The sequence below is a fragment of the Panicum virgatum genome, chromosome 8K (assembly GCF_016808335.1).
Source record: "Panicum virgatum strain AP13 chromosome 8K, P.virgatum_v5, whole genome shotgun sequence".
NCBI lineage: Eukaryota > Viridiplantae > Streptophyta > Magnoliopsida > Poales > Poaceae > Panicum > Panicum virgatum.
This window is the reverse complement of record NC_053143.1, coordinates 52,704,488-52,722,409: the sequence shown is the minus strand read 5'-3', so window position 1 is coordinate 52,722,409 and position 17,922 is coordinate 52,704,488. Positions and strand designations below refer to the sequence as shown.

Sequence of the window (17,922 nt, the reverse complement as noted above, 5' to 3'; positions counted from 1 at the left end):
CACGGATCAGAGTAGATCATGAAAACTAACCATATCTACACACACTTGGGCTGTCCAAATAGCGTGGACAATTCGAAACAGATACGGATATAGATATGCAAAGATTTGCATATTCCGTACCTATCTCTTTCGAACGGGAGACGCCTAAGTTACGTCAGCTACGAACATAATACGAAAAGCAAGGGTTGCTTATGCTTCTCACCTATGGGCTCGACGGCGTGCGCGGCGTGGCCTCCTCCTCGTCGTCGTCCTCCCTCCTCCTTGTCCCAATCTAATTAACAAAATTGTGTCAATTGAAAATTTCAATATCGCCACTCGAATTACTTCAATACATCACAGTGGGGACAGTGAGTTCGACCGGTTACTAATTGTGGCAAAGCAAAATTTCAATATTTCAGGAGCTATTTATTTTTGTTGATCAAAGTTTGAGCCATGGAAGTAAACAGTAGGATAAGCAGTTTGCTTAAGCTTAGCAATGCAAAATGATGGAGCACAGTAGCGAGTCTCTGATTACTATATTAAAGTATGATCTTGATCCCATGTTTAGTAGAGTACTAAATCTTTAAATCTTTAAAGAGCTCTATTTGTATTAACACCGGCCCATGCATGCATGGTCCCGAGTCCTTCTGGTATCAGAGTTAGTTTTCCAATTACTCTCAACAGTAGTAAAATGGAGTACGCTAAAGAAAACACACACAACATCAATGCTTCGCTGCTATATTTGTTTCAGATACTGCATTTCTTTCTGACAAGGCATTGGAGACTGGACTTTACTAATTAACCAAAGGGAATCGATAGATAATTATCAGCAAATAAATCTTCCATGGTCTACGCGCTGGTGCAGTGTGCACTACAAATGCAATGTGGCCTGCACTTTCGAATTCGCAGTCGGCAAGCATCACCATGCATGTAGCGATTTTCTTCTATCTTCCTAATTAACTCTGACACCAAAAAGATCAAGCAAAAAATCTGACCTAGCAGGGGCGGAGCTCGGCAGGGGCAGGCTCCGCGGCCGAGGGCGTCGTGGCGGGGGGCTCGGCTGCGCGTCGGGCCGGAGCCCGCCGGCCGGGCGCGTCGGGCGGCCGAGGGCGGAGCTTGACGGCCGAGGGCGGAGCTCGGCGGCCGGGGGCGTGTGCGGCCGGGGGCGTTGGGCGGCGGCGCGTTGACTGGGTGAGCTCGAGGGCGAGAGAGTGTGAGAGTGTGAGCGGACGCAGACCGAAAACGGCTAAGTGCCCGATAGTTCGCCGTGTGTCGGATCTAGGACACACGGCGAACAAGGGGGCACACGCGAAATGAGTGTTCGCCGTGTGTCCTGGATGTGTCCTGGATCTGGGCACACGGCAATCTTTTTTTTATTTTCAATTTCAAATGATTCTTTGCAAAAAAAAAACACGGCACAACCACTACTTTGCCGTGTGTCAAGTTGGCACACGACAAACCTTATTTCTTTTCATCCATTAATTCAACTAATTTGATTTCCAAACATGTTTCACTAAATTTAACGAAATATACATTGCAAAGTATTATCAAATTAACTAAACATATCACTAGAAGTGTTTATTTCAAAATTTTATATTTTTCTATGCATGTATATCTCAATTTGAATATTCCGACTTTAATTCTAATAGTACTAAAAAATTTAAAAATTGGCAAACAAATTCAGAAAATTATCATGATTGAACATGAACTACTTTTATGTGGTGTATTGCCCATATAAAAAGTTTAGAACTCAAATTAATACTTGCAAATCATTACGCATACACACGTAACTTAAATCTTTAAAAGTATATGGATCTTTTCCGGAGAAACAACAGATTGTAAGCAGCGTTTGTGAAAAAAGTTAATAAATCCAACCATATTTTTACCAGAGACTCCATATATGATGACATGATATCATGACAAATTTCATAATTTTTAGTTCACGTTTCGAATTTATATAATTTATAAACATTTATCCATAATATTTGTATTCATGAGCTAGTTCAGTGGGTTCGAACTGTTACTTTTATTTTGTCGTGTGCAAAAGGGTAAGCACACGGCAAAATCTAATGTTTGCCGTGTGCCTTACCCTAGCACACGGCAAACTCTTACCTTTGCCGTGTGCCTTACTCCAGCACACGGCAAAGGACACGTCGTCCACGAGCCGTTAGGAATGGGTTAACGGGGCCATCACGTCGCCGTGTGCTGCCCCGAGGCACACGGCAAAGAGCTAGGTTCGCTGTGTGCTAGCCTCTGGCACACGGCGAAAATTAACGGCGTTGAGCTGCAGCCCACGGCCGTTAACATCGGCGCACGTGGAGCCCGCTTCGCCGTGTGTCGTGGCTGTGGCACACGGCGAACTGTGGCTTCGCCGTGTGCCTGTCCAGGAGCACACAGCGAACTGTGGCTTCGCCGTGTGCTTTTGGTTCGCCGTGTGTTTAGTTTATACGCACGGCAAATTGGCTATTCGCCGTGTGCCCGGTGTGCCCGATGAATAGCACACGGCAAACCTTAGGCGAACTCGCGGTTTCCGGTAGTGGCGGCGGCAGGCGAGCCCACCGCCGCGTCGCGGGGTTGCACACGTACAGCACCTCGACAGTGTAATCCTGGTTTTGTGAGGTAAATCACCCTGTAAAAACTATCAGAAAGAAAGGGTAAAGAAGGCATGACATTAGCTCTCAAATAAACACAAGGCTACATATAGAGTTGTGGCAGTGGAGGTACCATGGAGTGAACACATACAGGGCAAGGGCAGAGTACAAGGGATGGATAATTGAACAGAATATGTTAAACAGTGACAATTGTAGTGAACCTTTCGCTTTGTTCATTTGTATCTTTGCTACTCCAACGCTTTGTGTCGATATACAGTTAAGCTGTCCAGACGCATATTCACAGATACTGCTTCAGAAGAGCTCTTCGGAATTGAATTTGTTCCATGCCTCCTGTTAAACAAAAAGGTAGTCAAAGATTTAAGTAAAAATGTCACAAGGGCAATCACATTGACAACAGAAATACCCTTAAGAGAATCAAACAAGATGTAAGAATGGATATCCAGAACTTGGCCGTAAATGCACTATCTATAATGTAATCGCATTAACCTTAGTAGTTACAAAAGCTAAATACCACTTCATTCCTTCAGAGCTCTTTGGTTTGTTTACAATGAAACACAAACATGTAGTAGTTCAGGAAAACTTATGTCAGCATATATGTTGTTTAACAAATTATTAGTAAGCAACAGTGATAATTCTCCTATATGGCTGTATAGCTGAACCTAACTTAGGTTTCATATGAAATTAGAGGAGTTGATACACACCTTAAGGATATCAAAGACTTTCTCGGCAATATATTTCTGCTGAAGAGTTGCACCCTTCTGTTGCACCTTATCAGGATGAATGCACAATGTCGCCTTCCTGTACTGCTTTTTAACAGCAGCACCAGTAATCAAATCAGTCAAGGATACAGCTTGCCACCCAGATTCTGGCCAAAGTATCTGCTCAGAAAAAAGGTTTCAATTAGTAAATGAAATATTTTTATGTAACTTACAGTCATCCAGCTATTTTGTAAGAAGTATTGAACCAAATGAACTGAGCTTATGAGGCATTCATTATTTATTTTTTAGCAATAATAATTGTGAAGTTAATGTTAGATTTACGGGACTTGAATCGACTGAGCAATTAGATCCGCATCAGAGACTACTGATAAATGAAATAAACAATTCACCAATAGAGAAAGTTTAGCAAATCCACCAATATTACTATTATCTGTGGACCATCAAGGATTTTCTTAATAGAGAGCTTACTTTTTATTGGGAGGTAAACTTTGCTTTCATTACTGTTCCAAGGTTGAAAGGTGAATATGTTCTTTAGTACAAACACGGAATATTATATTACAGTTCTAAGGCACATACAAATGAGGTTAGTATTAACTGGTATCAAGATATTGGCAGCATTAACCAAAACTAAAAGCCAAGCAAGCCAAATCTCTGCAGTGTTGAATCAATATGTAATGAATGATATTTGTAGCACAAAATGAAATATTTAAATAATCAAAAAGAATATTAGCACCAAAACACATGCAGTATAACTTCACACTTCGCAGTGGCAAAACCGCAAAAGTACCGCCAACTCACATATTGTAAAGTTGACAATAAAGCACGCAAGTTGCCCTCTTTTCCAGCAGACCACCTCTTAATTTCAGAATCAAGTGTGTCACCAATTCTCTGGAAATTCAGAAAGTACAAAGAAAACAAATGGAGTATCAGCAACCAAAAAGGTGTAGTTAGAGGGGGCCAGATGCACTGTGAGCATGTGAACTAAGAAACGCCACCAGGATTATGAAGTGAAATAGATTGACAAAAGCGGCACAATGAAGACTGTTGAGTGTTGACATCAACTAATACACAGAATCAAGTGCTACATATATTGGCAGCATAGCACTTACATCTCTCTCTGCCTGCTCCCTCTGAACCTGCATATCTCGTTCATTCTTCTCAGCCAGAGCTTTTGCCTGGAGATTACAGTATTGACAAAACGATAAATAGTAAGAGAGGACGAAAACTACATTTATTTATAACAAGAAAAAGGTAGGCTTATACAACATGGAAGAAGCCGACCGCATTATTGGAACAAATAATCATTGATAGCAAGAATAAAGACTATTCTTTTCTTTCTAATTTGAAATTAAAGAACATTACCGCTCGTTCATGGGTCCTCTGGTGACGTTCTAGCCTAGCACGCCTTCGTTCTTCACTCTCCCCCTCAACTTCTTGGAATACATCAGATGATGCAGGGGCTGAAAAGACGAAATATGATATAAAGAATCACAGAGACAGAAAATTTAGGAATATGATACTACAGAAAATTTATCGAACTAATAATTTCGGAAGAGTAGTACCTCCAAATAAGTCAGACAAATCATCCCCAAAAAGTGAGGCTGATGATGCTTTTCTTACAGATGCCGAGGTTGATGCTGCCCTCTGTGATCCATTAGCAGTTCCCCTAACTTGAGCTCCAGAACCGAACATAGAATCCTATGACATCAAATATTAGCAAAAGGTAACAGAATAACTGCTCTGCAAACAGTTTTTTACATGTGAACATTTTGATAGATGCACTTACCACTGTTGGGGTTGGAGCCCTCTGCTTCGGTGCACTACTGGCACGAGCATCCGCACCAAAGAATGATTCAAGATCATCTGGTGTGCTCTGTTTTTCTCTTGCCTGTTTTTCTCTTGCAGCAGCAGCTGCTGCTGCTGCCTGCCTTTCTCGAGCCTCAGCAGCAGCTCTTTCCACTGCAGCTCTTTCAGCTCTCCTCCTTGCTTCTTGCTGAGCTCTCTCAGCAGCAGCTCTTTCAGCTGCAGCCCTCTCCCTAGCAGCAGCCCATTCCCTCTCCTTAGCTTCAGCGGCGGCCCTCTCCTTCACCTCAGCAGCAGCCCTCTCCTTTGCTTCGGCAGCAGCCCTCTCCTTGGCTTCAGCAGCAACCCTAGCTGCTCTTTCTTTGGCCTCGGTCGCAGCTCTCTCACGGGCTTCCTGTTGAACCCTTTGCACAGCAGCACGCTGTGCACGCTGGCGGGCCTCTCTTTCAGCTTTTGCACGAGCTTCAGTGGCTGCTCTCTCCCGTGCCTCTTTTGTAGCCCTCTCCACTGCTTGTCTTTCTATCTCTCTTTCTCTTTGTTGTTCCATCTGTCTCTCCTTTTCAAGTCTTCTCCGCTCTCTCTCCATTTCCTCCCTCAGTCTCATTTCCCTTTCTTGTTCCAACCTTTCTTGCCTATCTTTCTCTTCACGATCAGATGAACTTATTTCAAAATCTTCATCAAAAACATTTTTATCATAAGCAGGCATTTGAGGTTTGCCCATGGCAAAACCTTCCAGGTCATCTACTGAAGAAACCTCTGGTTGCTTTGGCAAATCAGTGTAATGGTTGTGATTTTGACTCGACCGACGAACATGCCCATTCTCCTTTCCATTTGCATTCGCTCCCACTGTTTTTTGCTTAAGAAGAGGTGGTGATCGGGAAGGTGGCGGAGCAGTAGTTGGTTGTGTGAAAAGGGGAATCTCAGAAACTGTAAGCCATATATCATCTTCAGATTCAGTAGATCTTGGTGATTGATCCTCCATATCATTACCATGAATATCAGAATACCTTGCAGACTGTGACTTAGGCATGACGTTACCAAGGTCATCCATAGAAGATTGACGTGCTGGATTTCTATCCATTGAATGACTGGAATCTCGGTCTATGCTTGATGGGTTCCTGTCCTTGGCATGACCATTGATTTCAGAAGTAAACAAAGGATCTGATTTTGGGGCCTGGTCAAAAGCAACTGGTTCCTCAAATAAACTATCAGCAGCAGCCTTGCCTTCAGAGTTTGCAGGCTTATCCAGATCTTCCAAGGGATCTGCAGATCTTCCTGGGGATGTATACGCAGAACCTGAAGCAGAGGCTGTTTCTAGAACAACAAATGGGTCATCTACCATGCTAGCTGTCGATTTAGAAGTTGGAACTGGTGGCTTCATTTTGTTATCATCATTAGCGTTCCTGAAAAGTAAAGTAACCATGAGAAATTGTCAGGAGTAAAACACATTGGTTTAGAACAATTTGGAAAGTTATTGCAGCTAACTTTAAGAGAGAGGAAAAGATGTCACTGATTTCACAATCCATTCATTCAATAATACTGCAATAGATGTGCATACACACAAGAGAGTTCAAGGGCCAAAATGTGAGATACCACAGGGAATGTGGAATTATACTACCTGAATGATATGTAACAAATGAAAGACAACATTTTCTATTGAACAAGTATGTAAACCTGTTTTACCATTCAAGCATTTCAACGGTTACTTTAGTAAGGAAGCCTCCTCAAGTTCTCTGATCAATATAGAACTTTCATGTGGCGTCAGCAGGAGTTGAGCATATCAGTATTGAATCTAAAGCTACCAGACATTATGGTATGGCACATTAGAAAAGCTTTAGCAATGGATTGCAGACACATGGCAACTGGGGCAAAAATGTAATGGAACATAATTAAGATGGATTGTATTTCACAACATCAGCACAAAGCATGCAACAAAGGAATACTGCTAAAGCTGCTCAACTTAATCACCTACTTAGCACGAGCTTCTCGCACTGTAAATGGTAATTCGAGGCATAATTGGATCTAGCATTCTAGCTTGCACATTTCGCTTCAATCAATCCAACTTCACATTGCCCGAGAGCTCCGACCAAACTGAGTTATCACCCATGCCAAATGCAGATCCACATGACGAAAGGTTCGATCTTGCTCACCTGCTCCTCGGCGGGCTGCTCCCCGCGAACCTCGGGATCAGATCATCGAACCCGGCGCCCCCGGTCACCTCCTCTTCCACAGGCGCCGGCTTCCTCCCGAACCCCCCGAGCAGGTCGTCCCCCTCGTCGTCAACCGCAACCGGCCTCCTCTTCTCCTCGGCCCGTGGCGCGCTCGCGAACCCCCCGAGGAGGTTGTCGTCGTCGTCGTAGGCGGGCGGCGGCGCGGCGCGGGTGCCGGCAGCGAACACGTCGTCGTACGCCGGGGCCGCGGCCCCGAACACGCTGTCGTCGTACCGCGCGGAGGAGTTGGAGGAGGGCCGCAGCCCTGGGACCGCGTCGAAGATGTCGTCGTCGAAGACCGGGGCCGAGGAAGGCGCCGGCTTGGCCCTCGCCGCGCTGGTGGTGGTGGCGGGGCCCTTGAACGAGTCGAAGAGCGAGTGGAGGGAGGAAGCCGAGGAGGGGGCGGGGGCGCCGAAGAGGTCGTCGTAGGACGGCGCCGCGGAGGATGCCGGGGCGGATCTGCCGGGATTGGACGACCACGCGGCGGCGCCGGCGGCGGCAGATCCGGCGGCGGGGCGCGAGGCGGCGCCGGCCATGGGCGCCGCCTTGCCCTGCGGCCGCACGCCGAAGTCGCGGGCCAGGAGCCCCTCGATGCCGTCCATGGGAGCTGGAGCGGCGGCCCCGCCGGCCGCCGGCCGCCGGCGAGGTAGGGGAACGGGGGAAACGGGGAGGCCGACGCGGTGGGAGATCAGGAGAGAGAAAGCACCAACGCGGTGGGAAGAAGGGAGGGGGTGGTGTGGTGATGTGTCTTTTCTCCCTTCTTCGCTGGCTGCCTCGTTGGGTGTTTGTCGGTGGGACCCACCGGAGGTTGGCATGGAGATTTTCAAAAAAAAAGAATACATTTTTTTCTTTTGGGGCTTCAAGATTTGAAATTGTAATTTTAAACTTACGGGGTCACTGAATTAGTATCAAATCTGTTAGGCTACCTCCAGCGGTGCCCTCTATACGTCCCCCCACCCCACGTAGGGGGAGTTTGGGGGGAATCCGATTCAACAGTTCCCCGAAAGTTCCCCATATATGCGGGGGGAGTTGAAACTCCCCCTCGTATATAGGGTGAGTTCCAACTCCCTCTATATCTCTAATCACACCGTTTTTCGCGATATTAATTTTATTTGAGCCCCGTAACATGATGATAATGTGTATTATGACAGTACAAATATTGTATGATTTTTTTAAAATTCAAAAACAATAAATAAATAGTTAGTTAATGAGTGATAGTATATAGGGGGAATAGATATGGGAGGAATGGTTGGAGAGAAGGAGTTATAGGAGGAGGAATCTTTTGGAGGGAGGTAGTAAAATATAGTAGAAAGTACATATAGGGGGAGTTGGATGGGGGAATGGTTGGAAATAGCCTTAGGCCATGTTTAGTTCCAAAAAAATTCCAACAGTACATGTCATATCGAATCGTTGAACATATGTATAGAGCGTTAAATGCAATTGAAATATAGCTCATTACACAGTTTAACTGTAAATGACGAGACGAGTCTTTTAAGCCTAATTAGTCCATAATTAGACATCAATTGTCAAATAACGACGAAAGTGGTACTAAAATTCAAAAAATTTCGCAAACTAAATAAGTCCTTACTGGCCGGGAGATCGAATTTGGAAGTGGTTCAGTCGTTCAGGTTAAAGTGAGTAGTTAATATGAGCATAAAAAAAGCCAAGCTCACATGCTCGCTTCATTTTTGTATTGCCAATTGCGCCATCTTGGGGATACTTGCTGGCGTTTCTGGGAATTCGGGTTGATTCCAGCCAAGAAAATCAATTGGTCAGAGCATGTAGCATGACCTTGGTAGATCGCGTGGGAAAATTTTTTTTGCTATTATCCTAATCACTTAATTTTTCTCGAACATGGCAGCAATTATAGTAAACTAATCATGATGATTATGCCTGTCAGTTTTCTTACCCAAACTTAAGAATTATGGAGATTAACTAGCTTACGCAAACTCGGACACCAATTCTCATGACCATTTGTCCAATGGATTCCTTTGTATTGGACTAGGAAAACATGGCAAATTGGAGAGAGAGAAAAACTCAAGAGAAAAGGCGATGTCAGTTGTACACGTCTGCAAGAACTGGGGGGCATACTAGTGCCAAGTGGAAACTATAACAATGCAGAGAACACACAACCTTTTTTCTCTTTTTTGTGACCGACACTCACCAAATGAAGTTCAGGTCGACAGCAAAGAGTATTCAGTACTACTTTTGTGTGCAAAGTACTGTATGTACCATATGGAGAGCTAGGCCTAATGTTAGACTGTTCGTTCGAGTGTCATCCAAGAGATTGGGCTCTTTTCCATCCCAAAGTGATATCATTCAATAGCATGTGAGCAGGAATGCAGGACAGATTGGGCACAACCCGGTACAGATAGAAAAATAACCGAGCAATCTTTGTTAGAGTGCTGGAAGATAGAATTGAACTATTAGCAGCTTTACCAAATTTCCAGTCTTTGTTAGTGCCTTTGATTTGTTACTCCAAAGTAACAATGCGAGCTTGGAAATTTTGCATCTTTTTTTTATTTGTAAGCAAGCATCAGAAGGACAGGTGGGTGCTCTTTTCAGAGTAAAGCGTGTTCAGCCTTGTGGAACTGCAGAATGCTACACTCTGATCAGACAAGGCCTGGCCATGTACTGCGTGCGTATGTGACTACGCAAGCTATGGATTTTGCGACGCTGTTCAATATCTTTATGAAACATTTTTTAAAACAAACATCCCTAAGATAGAGCTTGGCGAGTTGCATCAAATACATCGTTATTCCTACATGCAGTCATTGTACAGTATGTTAAGGTTCAGACAAGGACATCTAAATGAGGCCCTGATGATTACAAAAGGGGCCCGACCAAGTAGGTTAATGGGCAAACTAATTGAATAGTGCGACGATGTTTATCTCAGAATGCAGTACTCCTCTGATCAAATGCAGAATTGGAATTGTGAGAAATGTGTTTTGTTCCCCCTACAGTCATTGTGCAGTTTGCTGGTGTTCAGACAACTACAGCGAAATCAATTATCTCATTCAGGTAATTGATTTCAGAAAACCAAGGATATCCAGAATAATGGGCCGTCACCAACCGAGCACTTTGAAGAGTGGAAAGGTGAGGTTAAGCCTCGGATCTGGTAACTCAGTCAGTAGTCTCCAGCAGTGAAGTGAAAAAATGGCACAAGTACAGAGTTCCACATGCTTCTTTTTTTTCGCGACTGTGCCTGAGCACATTTTTCATTAAGAAGGGAAGAAAAAAGTTTACAAAGGGCTGGTTACAGAGAAGTGGAACCAACCCCGGACTTAGCGCTGAACGATTACAAAATAACCGTGTTGCGACCTGGGGACCGACCTAAGGCACTAGCCACCATATCTAAATGCCTAAAACCTGCTTGAACCCAAAGAACAATTTCATCAGCCACCTTGAGTACTACATCCTGAATTGTCCGCACCCGCCGGTCGAAAGTCCTGTTGTTCCTTTCTTTCCAAAAAAGCCAGCAAACGAGAACCACCATAGAATCAAAACCGTTGCGACCAATCTTTGGAACGTCTTTCCTTGCAGCCAGCCACCAATCAGATAGATTGGTCGTGTGAGTGGAGGGGGCGACCATTTCCCAACCTAGCCACCGTAGCACTTTAAACCAAATCTCACGTGAAAAAGGACAGCCCACAAGCAAGTGATCGATGGTCTCCGGCAACTGAGAGCACAAGACGCATGTGTCATCACTCTGTAGCCCATGACGTTTACGACGATCAGCAGTCCAGCATCTATCGTGGAGCGCAAGCCACATGAAGAACTTGCACTTACCTGGAGCCCGTGTTTTGTGGAGGATCTTTGCTCCCTTAATTGGGTGCTGGGCCATGAAGAAGGATCTGTAAGCAGATGCAGTAGTAAAGACCTTATCAGGTGTCCACATCCAACAAACACGGTCGCTCCGATCTATGTCCAGGTGAACCTCCCTGGTTAGGTCCCAAATGCGCAAGTAATCCAAGAGAACTTGCACAGTCAAAGCCCCTGAAATGTCCTGAGTCCATCGATCCTCATGCAGGCCTTGTGCTACTGTTCTCGATTGTCTAGCACGTGTAGTAACAGCATTAAAGAGGCACGGTGCAAGGTCTTCGATGGATTGCCCCTGTATCCACCGATCCGTCCAGAAAAGGGCCCTTTGCCCATTGCCAATCTCAACGTAGATGGAGGCGGTGAACATTGCCTGGACGACATGCTTCTTCAGTGTACACTGCTAACGCACATAGTCGTAAACACGCCGCCGAGCTACCATCAGGCTTGCAAAACTTTTGTCCCGCTGCAGCAAACAAACAAAAGCAGCTTCAGAAAAATGACTCAGGGGATACTATAGCACATGATGCATTAGTCTCAATGATTACTCAACAGAAAAGGAGGCATTACTGAATTCATGACAGATCAAGCCAATAACGGACCAGCTTATTCCATTCTTCTAACCAGAGAAAAAAAAAGAATGACGAGTAAGTTGGGACAAAGCAACGCATTGCTCAAAAACAACAAATGCAACTGCAGGTATGAATGCATCTGTGTCACTGTCAGCCCCCCCCCCCCCCCCCCCCAAAAAAAAAAAAGAGATATGAAGGCCTCCTAATAGCAGTCAAAGACAAGATTTCCTATAATTCAGAAAAACAACATTGTCAATTAAATATCATATTTTCTCAAGATCACCTACAATAAGACCCAGCGTAGCCAGCCTCCAAAACATATTACTGGAATCATAAACAATCCATCTAAAAGATGCGAACAGACTAACCGCTGAAACCCATCACAATTTTTCTTGCATCAAAGATTCAGAGTTGCATCCATGTTCATTTTAAATTTAGTAGTACTTCTATACCTGTACATTCTTCTACAGAGAAACTGCTAATATATTCAACTGATAAGAGAACTGATCACCTGCAGAATAAGAGCCCAATGGCTCACAGCAAGTGACGATGAAGCCACTCGGATCACTTACAACAAGACCCAGAGTAGCCAGCCTCCAAAACCTATTACTGGAATCATAAACAAATCCATCCAAAAGATACAAATACACTAACCGCTGAAGCCCATCACAATTTTTCTTGCATCAAAGATTCAGAGTTGCATCCATGTTCAATTTAAATTGTTTAGTAGTACTTCTATACCTGTACATTGTTTTACAGAGAAACTGCTAATGTATTCATCTGATCAGAGAACTAATTACCTGCACAATCAGAGCCCAGTGGCTCACAGCAAGTGACGATGAAGCCACTTGGAGCCTTTCTTTTGTCACAGTGGTAAATCTCAGCGAAGAAAAGCTGTTCCCGCGAATCCTCCTTGCTGGACCTTGCGGTGAAGTTGATGTGTGTGTAACAGCATCGTGGCTCGGGTATGCTGATCACAGGCTTGACATTCAGGAGCTCAAATTTGACCTGGGCACAAGAAATTAACAAAGGTCATGCCAATGCAAATCACCAATCCAACATAGATAACATGCTCTTTTCTTGTGCCTCGATCAAGTGAATAAATTGTGTAGCACACCTTCTTGTTTCTGTTATAATGCTCCAAGACACCAGTCGCAAACCTCTTGTCCTGCGCAAGCTGAACTTTTGGATTGGCCCGAAGGTCGTGTGGATCTTTTCTCCGAGGAGCCCTGAACCCAGCAGCACACATATTTAATAGTATCAAACCAAAGTTTGCGAGCTGCAATCTTACTCCATCTGCATTTGGGTTACCAGTGTGCAAACCAATCTTATCCAAGACGAAGAACGAATTGAAAACAGACTAAGGTCATTAGGTCTCCATCCTGATCAGATTCCATCAAACTTGCCCTTCTTACCGAGCAGGCAGCGGCGGCGGTGGGAGGGTGCGGAGGCCGCCGCCGCGCGAGGCCGTGCACGGTGCCGAGCGCCTGCCGCGGCCGCCGCCTCCGTCCTGGGCTCCGTCTGGCGCCGCTGCTCAAGGCCGGCATGAACTGCGCTCCTTGCCCGTGGCCATGGCCGCCGGTGCGATTCGAGCTGCTGTAATCACGCGGTAGCGAATGAGGGGGGACCTGCACGGAAGGGGCGGCGGTCCTGGGGGCGCCGCGGAGCTCCGGCGTGATGATCAGGGCTCAGGGGCGGACGGCGATTTGAAACACCGCCTACCCCTGCAGGCCCTGCCGTCCGTTAGATTAGGCACGAGCGGCCCAGATCGGGCATTGACTACGGTCAGCGGCTCGGTCGTCCTCGTCAGGTGGGCGCAGGAGCGCGGCGCGGTGTCGCCCGGCTCGGGCTCGTCGGCGAGCGCCCGCCGGCCATCGAGAACCCCGGGAACAATGCCAGAGCTCTACGCGCGATCCGTTCTGGGCGAAATCTTCTGCTGGCCTGCGGAGGCGACGCCCCGGCGGCCGGCAAGCTTCAATTTCGAGCGGTGCGTGCCGCCTGCCGTGTCGCCGCCGCCGCCGCCGCTTGGCTTCCCGAGACTGCCATTGAGTTCTCCTTGTGTCGGCTTTGACTTGACTGCCTCACACTTTGTGAAGAACCGCACAACTGCTACGGATTGGAGAAGAGCCTGGCTCCGTCCGGCAGGCGATTCTATGCGCGGCCGTGGCCATGGCCGGTGCCACGCGAGTTGTTGTCGTCTCCGGAGAAGGGGGTCCTGGACGAAGGGGTGGGAGAAGGGGATGAACCATCAACTCCCGGGCGCGGCACAGGGCTCCGGCGAGCAGTGGCGCCGGCCGCCTCCTCCACGCGACGAACAGGGTGGACTTGGTGGCCGACCGGGGGTGGACGGTATTTGATATACCGTCCACCCCTAGCGTCCCTCCGAGCTGTTGGATCAAAGACATGCTGCCCAGATCGGGCGTGGGCTCCCGTCGGCGACTCGGTCGTCGTCGTTAGCGCTGCGGCGAGCGACGCCCCGGGGGGTCCCGGGATGCGGCAGCAGCGCTACTAAGAAGATCTTGTGCAGATTCTGTCTGTGCCAGCTTACATTGCTTGATTGCTTCGATCGATCATTTCAAAGTCAAAGTTAAATAAACAGTTGAATGAATATTGGAATAAGCTTTAACACAACATTGGTAAAAGTTTCAGAGCTTGAAAACTGTCCTGATCCAAGCTTGCCTGTTTGGCTGCTTCTTCCTGATCGACCGTAGTCAATGTCAGGCAGGCTCGTCGTCCATAGATTGGGGGAGAGCGAGGCAAGCGACGGCCATCAGAACCGTCGTCGTCCAGCAGCGCTCCGGCGAGATGCACTCTCGTCGCCATGCTCGCCTGTCGCGACAGCAGCAGCAGGAACTCCCAGCGCCGCCGAGCGTCTGCCGCGGCCGCCTCCGTCCTGCGTTGCTCCGTCTGGCGCCGCTGCTGAAGGCCGGCATGAGCTCCGTTCATTCCTCCTCGCCTTGTGCCCGCGGCCATGGCCGGAGCGATCCGAGTTGGTGTCGCCACGCAGTTACGGAAGGAGGGGACCTGGACGGGAGGGGCGGTCCTGGCCTCCTGGGGCGCCGCGGAGCTCCGGCGTGACGATGAGGAGCGGACATCCAGGGGGTGGACGGTATTTGAAACACCGTCCACCCCTGGGGGCCCTGCCATCCGTTGGATATAACATGAGCGGTCCAGATCGGGCGTGGACCGCGGTCAGCGGCTCGGTCGTCACCGTCAGGCGGACGCGGGAGCGCGGCGCGGCGTCGCTCGGGCTCATCGGCGAGCGCCCGCCGGCCGTCGAGGACCCCGGAAACCTCGCCGGAGCTCTCGCGCTCCGTTCTGGGCGAAACCGTGTGCTTGCCTGGGAGAGACGCCCCGGGGCCGGGGGACAGCAAGCTTCGAGATGTGCGTGCCGCCATCGTCGCCGCCGCCACTGCCATTGAGTTCTCCTTATGTCGGCTTTGATTTGCTTGCCTGACACTTTGTGAAGAACCGCACAACTGCTACGGATCGGCGAAGAGCTGCACAGATGCCGCCTCCTGGGCTCCGTCCGGCAGGCGATTCTATCCCGCGGCCGTGGCCATGGCCGGTCGCCGGTGCCACGCGAGTTGCTGTCGTCTCCGGAGAAGGGGACCTGGAAGAAGGGGTGGGAGGGAAGGGGATGAACCATCGACTCCCGGGCGCGGCGCAGGGCTCCAGCGAGCAGTGGCGCCGGCGGCGGCCTCCTCGCGACGAACAGGATGGACGGGGCCGCGACCGGGAGTGGACGGTATTTGAGATACCGTCCACCCCTAACGTCCCTCCGATCTGTTGGATCAAAGACGTGCGGCCCAGATCGGGTGTGGGCTCCCGTCGGCGACTCGGTCGTCCTCGTTAGCGCTGCGGCGAGCGACGCCCCGGGGGGTGGGTCCCGGGATGCGGCAGCGCTCCGGTGCCGGGGACGAGGCCAGAGCACGACGCAGCAGCACCTGAGTTCGCCGGGCCCGTCCACGGAGGCGGCAGCGCGGCGAAGACGAAGGCGCGCTTGGTCCGTGGCCACGGGCTCACGGCGCACGCACGCTGGCGGGCTGCTCGTGTCGACGGCCGTCCAGCTGCGGGGAACAGCCGCGCGGACTCCGTGCCCGCGAGGGCGGCGACGAGGTAGAGCTCGCGTCGCGGAGGTGAGTCGTCGGAGTAGGAGCTCAACTGCTCAACTAGGAGATGCGTGCACCAGAGCATCGCAGTTGCAGAATCAGCTTCTCAAAAAGATCGCAGAGTATGTTCCGCAGGTTCAGACTTCAGATCGGCGATGCACGAGTCTGATCGTTTCGGCAGTGGGCTGCGGTCGAGATCTTCAAGATTGAGGACAGAAATCTCTGCTAGAGTACGTAATGTCTACTCCGAAATAAATCACCGAGTCAGAGTTAGGGCCTTAGGTGCCGGAGCGACATCAGCAACAAGGTGAAGGAGGTACCGAACAATTACAGGACAAAACTGAATTCGTGTGTTGTAATCTGAACTGAGGGGTTCGTATTGATCTTGCCAGCAGCAGCATGAACGGCAGAGTACGCGTGTCTCGCAGGTTGATCTCGACGGTGGACTGAAACTGCTATTGCGCACAGCGTCCGTGTTTGCCTCGTGGTTCGTATTAGTTCTCCCTGGCGGAAGAAACATGCAGCTCCAGCTACCTCTCTGATTTATGGATCGGAAGGCACTGAACGAAATGTGATGACTGATGAACAGCCACCGCACTTGTGCTAACCAAGTGGATCGAAGTGGCTAGCTGTTCATCGATCCACACGCATGGATCAGCTAACCAAGAAACTTGTGCTTGCCATGGCTACCTAGCTAGCAGCTGCTAGAGAAACCACAATTCAGAAGATGCAACCTGTTACTAGTTGGTTCACTACTAAAAAAACATAAACCATGACCTTTTCAAAACCCCTCAGAGGCGGGCACAATTATGAACCGTCTCGGTTAATGCCTCGGATTAATCTAGGCGGTCATTTTTTTTGTTAACCGAGACAGATAGAAATAACCGCCTCCTGAAATCAATTAATAACCGAGACGGTCAGTGTAATATAACCGCCTCGGTTAATTCCTATTTACCGAGGCGGTCATTGTTAGACTGTTAGTTGGAGTGTCATCCAAGAGATTGGGCCCTTTTTCATCCCAAAGTGATATCATTCAATTCCGAAGAGCTCTTGTTGATTTGTACCGTAAGAGATGCGTACCGTACAAGATGTACTATTGTCGATTTGAAATGTGATTTGGTTTACTCAAATCTTGACATGTATCTCCTTGATTGACTCCGTGCTGTCGATTTGGGCTGCCGCCGCCGACCCCTGTGCTATTGCGCCGCTGCCGCTGGCGAAAGTCTTGGTTCCGCTTGCGGACCGATGACGACGCCGCCCGCGGGCGCCGTTTACCTTCTTGAAGGCGTCATCCTTCCACCCTTTTCCTCCCTCTCTAGCTTACCTTCCGGGTGAAAACCTAGACCTTGTTGGTCGGACGACGACGGCGCCTGTGGCGTTGTTTCCTTTCTGGAGGTGTTGTCTTGGAAGCTGTGCTGGTGGTGGTCTTCCGCTCTTCTCGGAGAGTTTCTGCTTATGCGCCTGCCTTCGCCTCATCTCATCTGCATTGTCCGGGTCGCGCTTGGTCGTCGGTTCTCTTCACTGGCGGATGCTTTGCCGCTGTTCCGGTCTGGCGGATACTTTGCCGCCGCCACTGTCGTGTTGGTTGAAGTTTGCCTCGGGCAGATGCTTTGCCGCCGTGGATGGTCATTCGGGTGGATGCTTTGCCACCCTTTGTTAGGCCGTTGACCTTTGTGCCCTGGACGTTGTTGTTTCTGTTAGCAGGTTCAGTTGTAAAGTTCTGACTTGTGATGTGGGTCGTGCCCTTTGTCATCCCCGTGTTGCTTTGCTGTTGTTCGTGGTGTCTTTGTGTTTTCTTGTCTGTGTGTATGTTTTTTTCAGTGTTTTTCTATTTTTAGTCCTTTGTGTTCTTGTGTTGGTCAAGCTCTGTTTGGCCGCATCAAGATTGTGCCTGTAACTGCTTTCTTCTTAATGAAAAACGTGCTCAGGCACGATCGCGAAAAATTAATTCTAGCTCTTGAAATAAAGGTAGATGTAAAATAAATGTTGTTGGTCCTGTACAACAAAATGAACTGATGAGAAAGTAGAACTTAGCACACTCAGGTTGTGCCTCGCTTGCTTGCTTAGTTAGCACACGGCATAGCATCCCGACTACC

At 48.5% G+C, this 17,922-nt stretch overlaps 2 protein-coding genes across 2 annotated transcripts; both read right to left on the bottom strand.

Annotated features, from left to right (window-relative positions):
• Positions 1-2,627: 2,627 nt before the first annotated feature.
• On the bottom strand, positions 2,628-8,064 carry LOC120645196 (auxilin-related protein 2-like). The gene is made up of 8 exons (XM_039921968.1): positions 7,264-8,064; positions 5,097-6,516; positions 4,873-5,008; positions 4,673-4,770; positions 4,420-4,485; positions 4,109-4,198; positions 3,293-3,469; positions 2,628-2,921 (listed from the first exon to the last, which is right to left on the bottom strand). Exons 1-8 carry the CDS (start codon positions 7,923-7,925, stop codon positions 2,883-2,885), a joined length of 2,688 nt encoding a protein of 895 aa, XP_039777902.1. The 5' UTR covers positions 7,926-8,064; the 3' UTR covers positions 2,628-2,882.
• A 1,997-nt stretch (positions 8,065-10,061) lies between these two features.
• Positions 10,062-13,075, bottom strand: LOC120645195. Its single transcript, XM_039921967.1, has 4 exons — positions 12,832-13,075; positions 12,515-12,722; positions 11,525-11,608; positions 10,062-10,502 (listed from the first exon to the last, which is right to left on the bottom strand). Exons 1-4 carry the CDS (start codon positions 12,961-12,963, stop codon positions 10,447-10,449), a joined length of 480 nt encoding a protein of 159 aa, XP_039777901.1. The 5' UTR covers positions 12,964-13,075; the 3' UTR covers positions 10,062-10,446.
• Between the last annotated feature and the right edge of the window lie 4,847 nt (positions 13,076-17,922).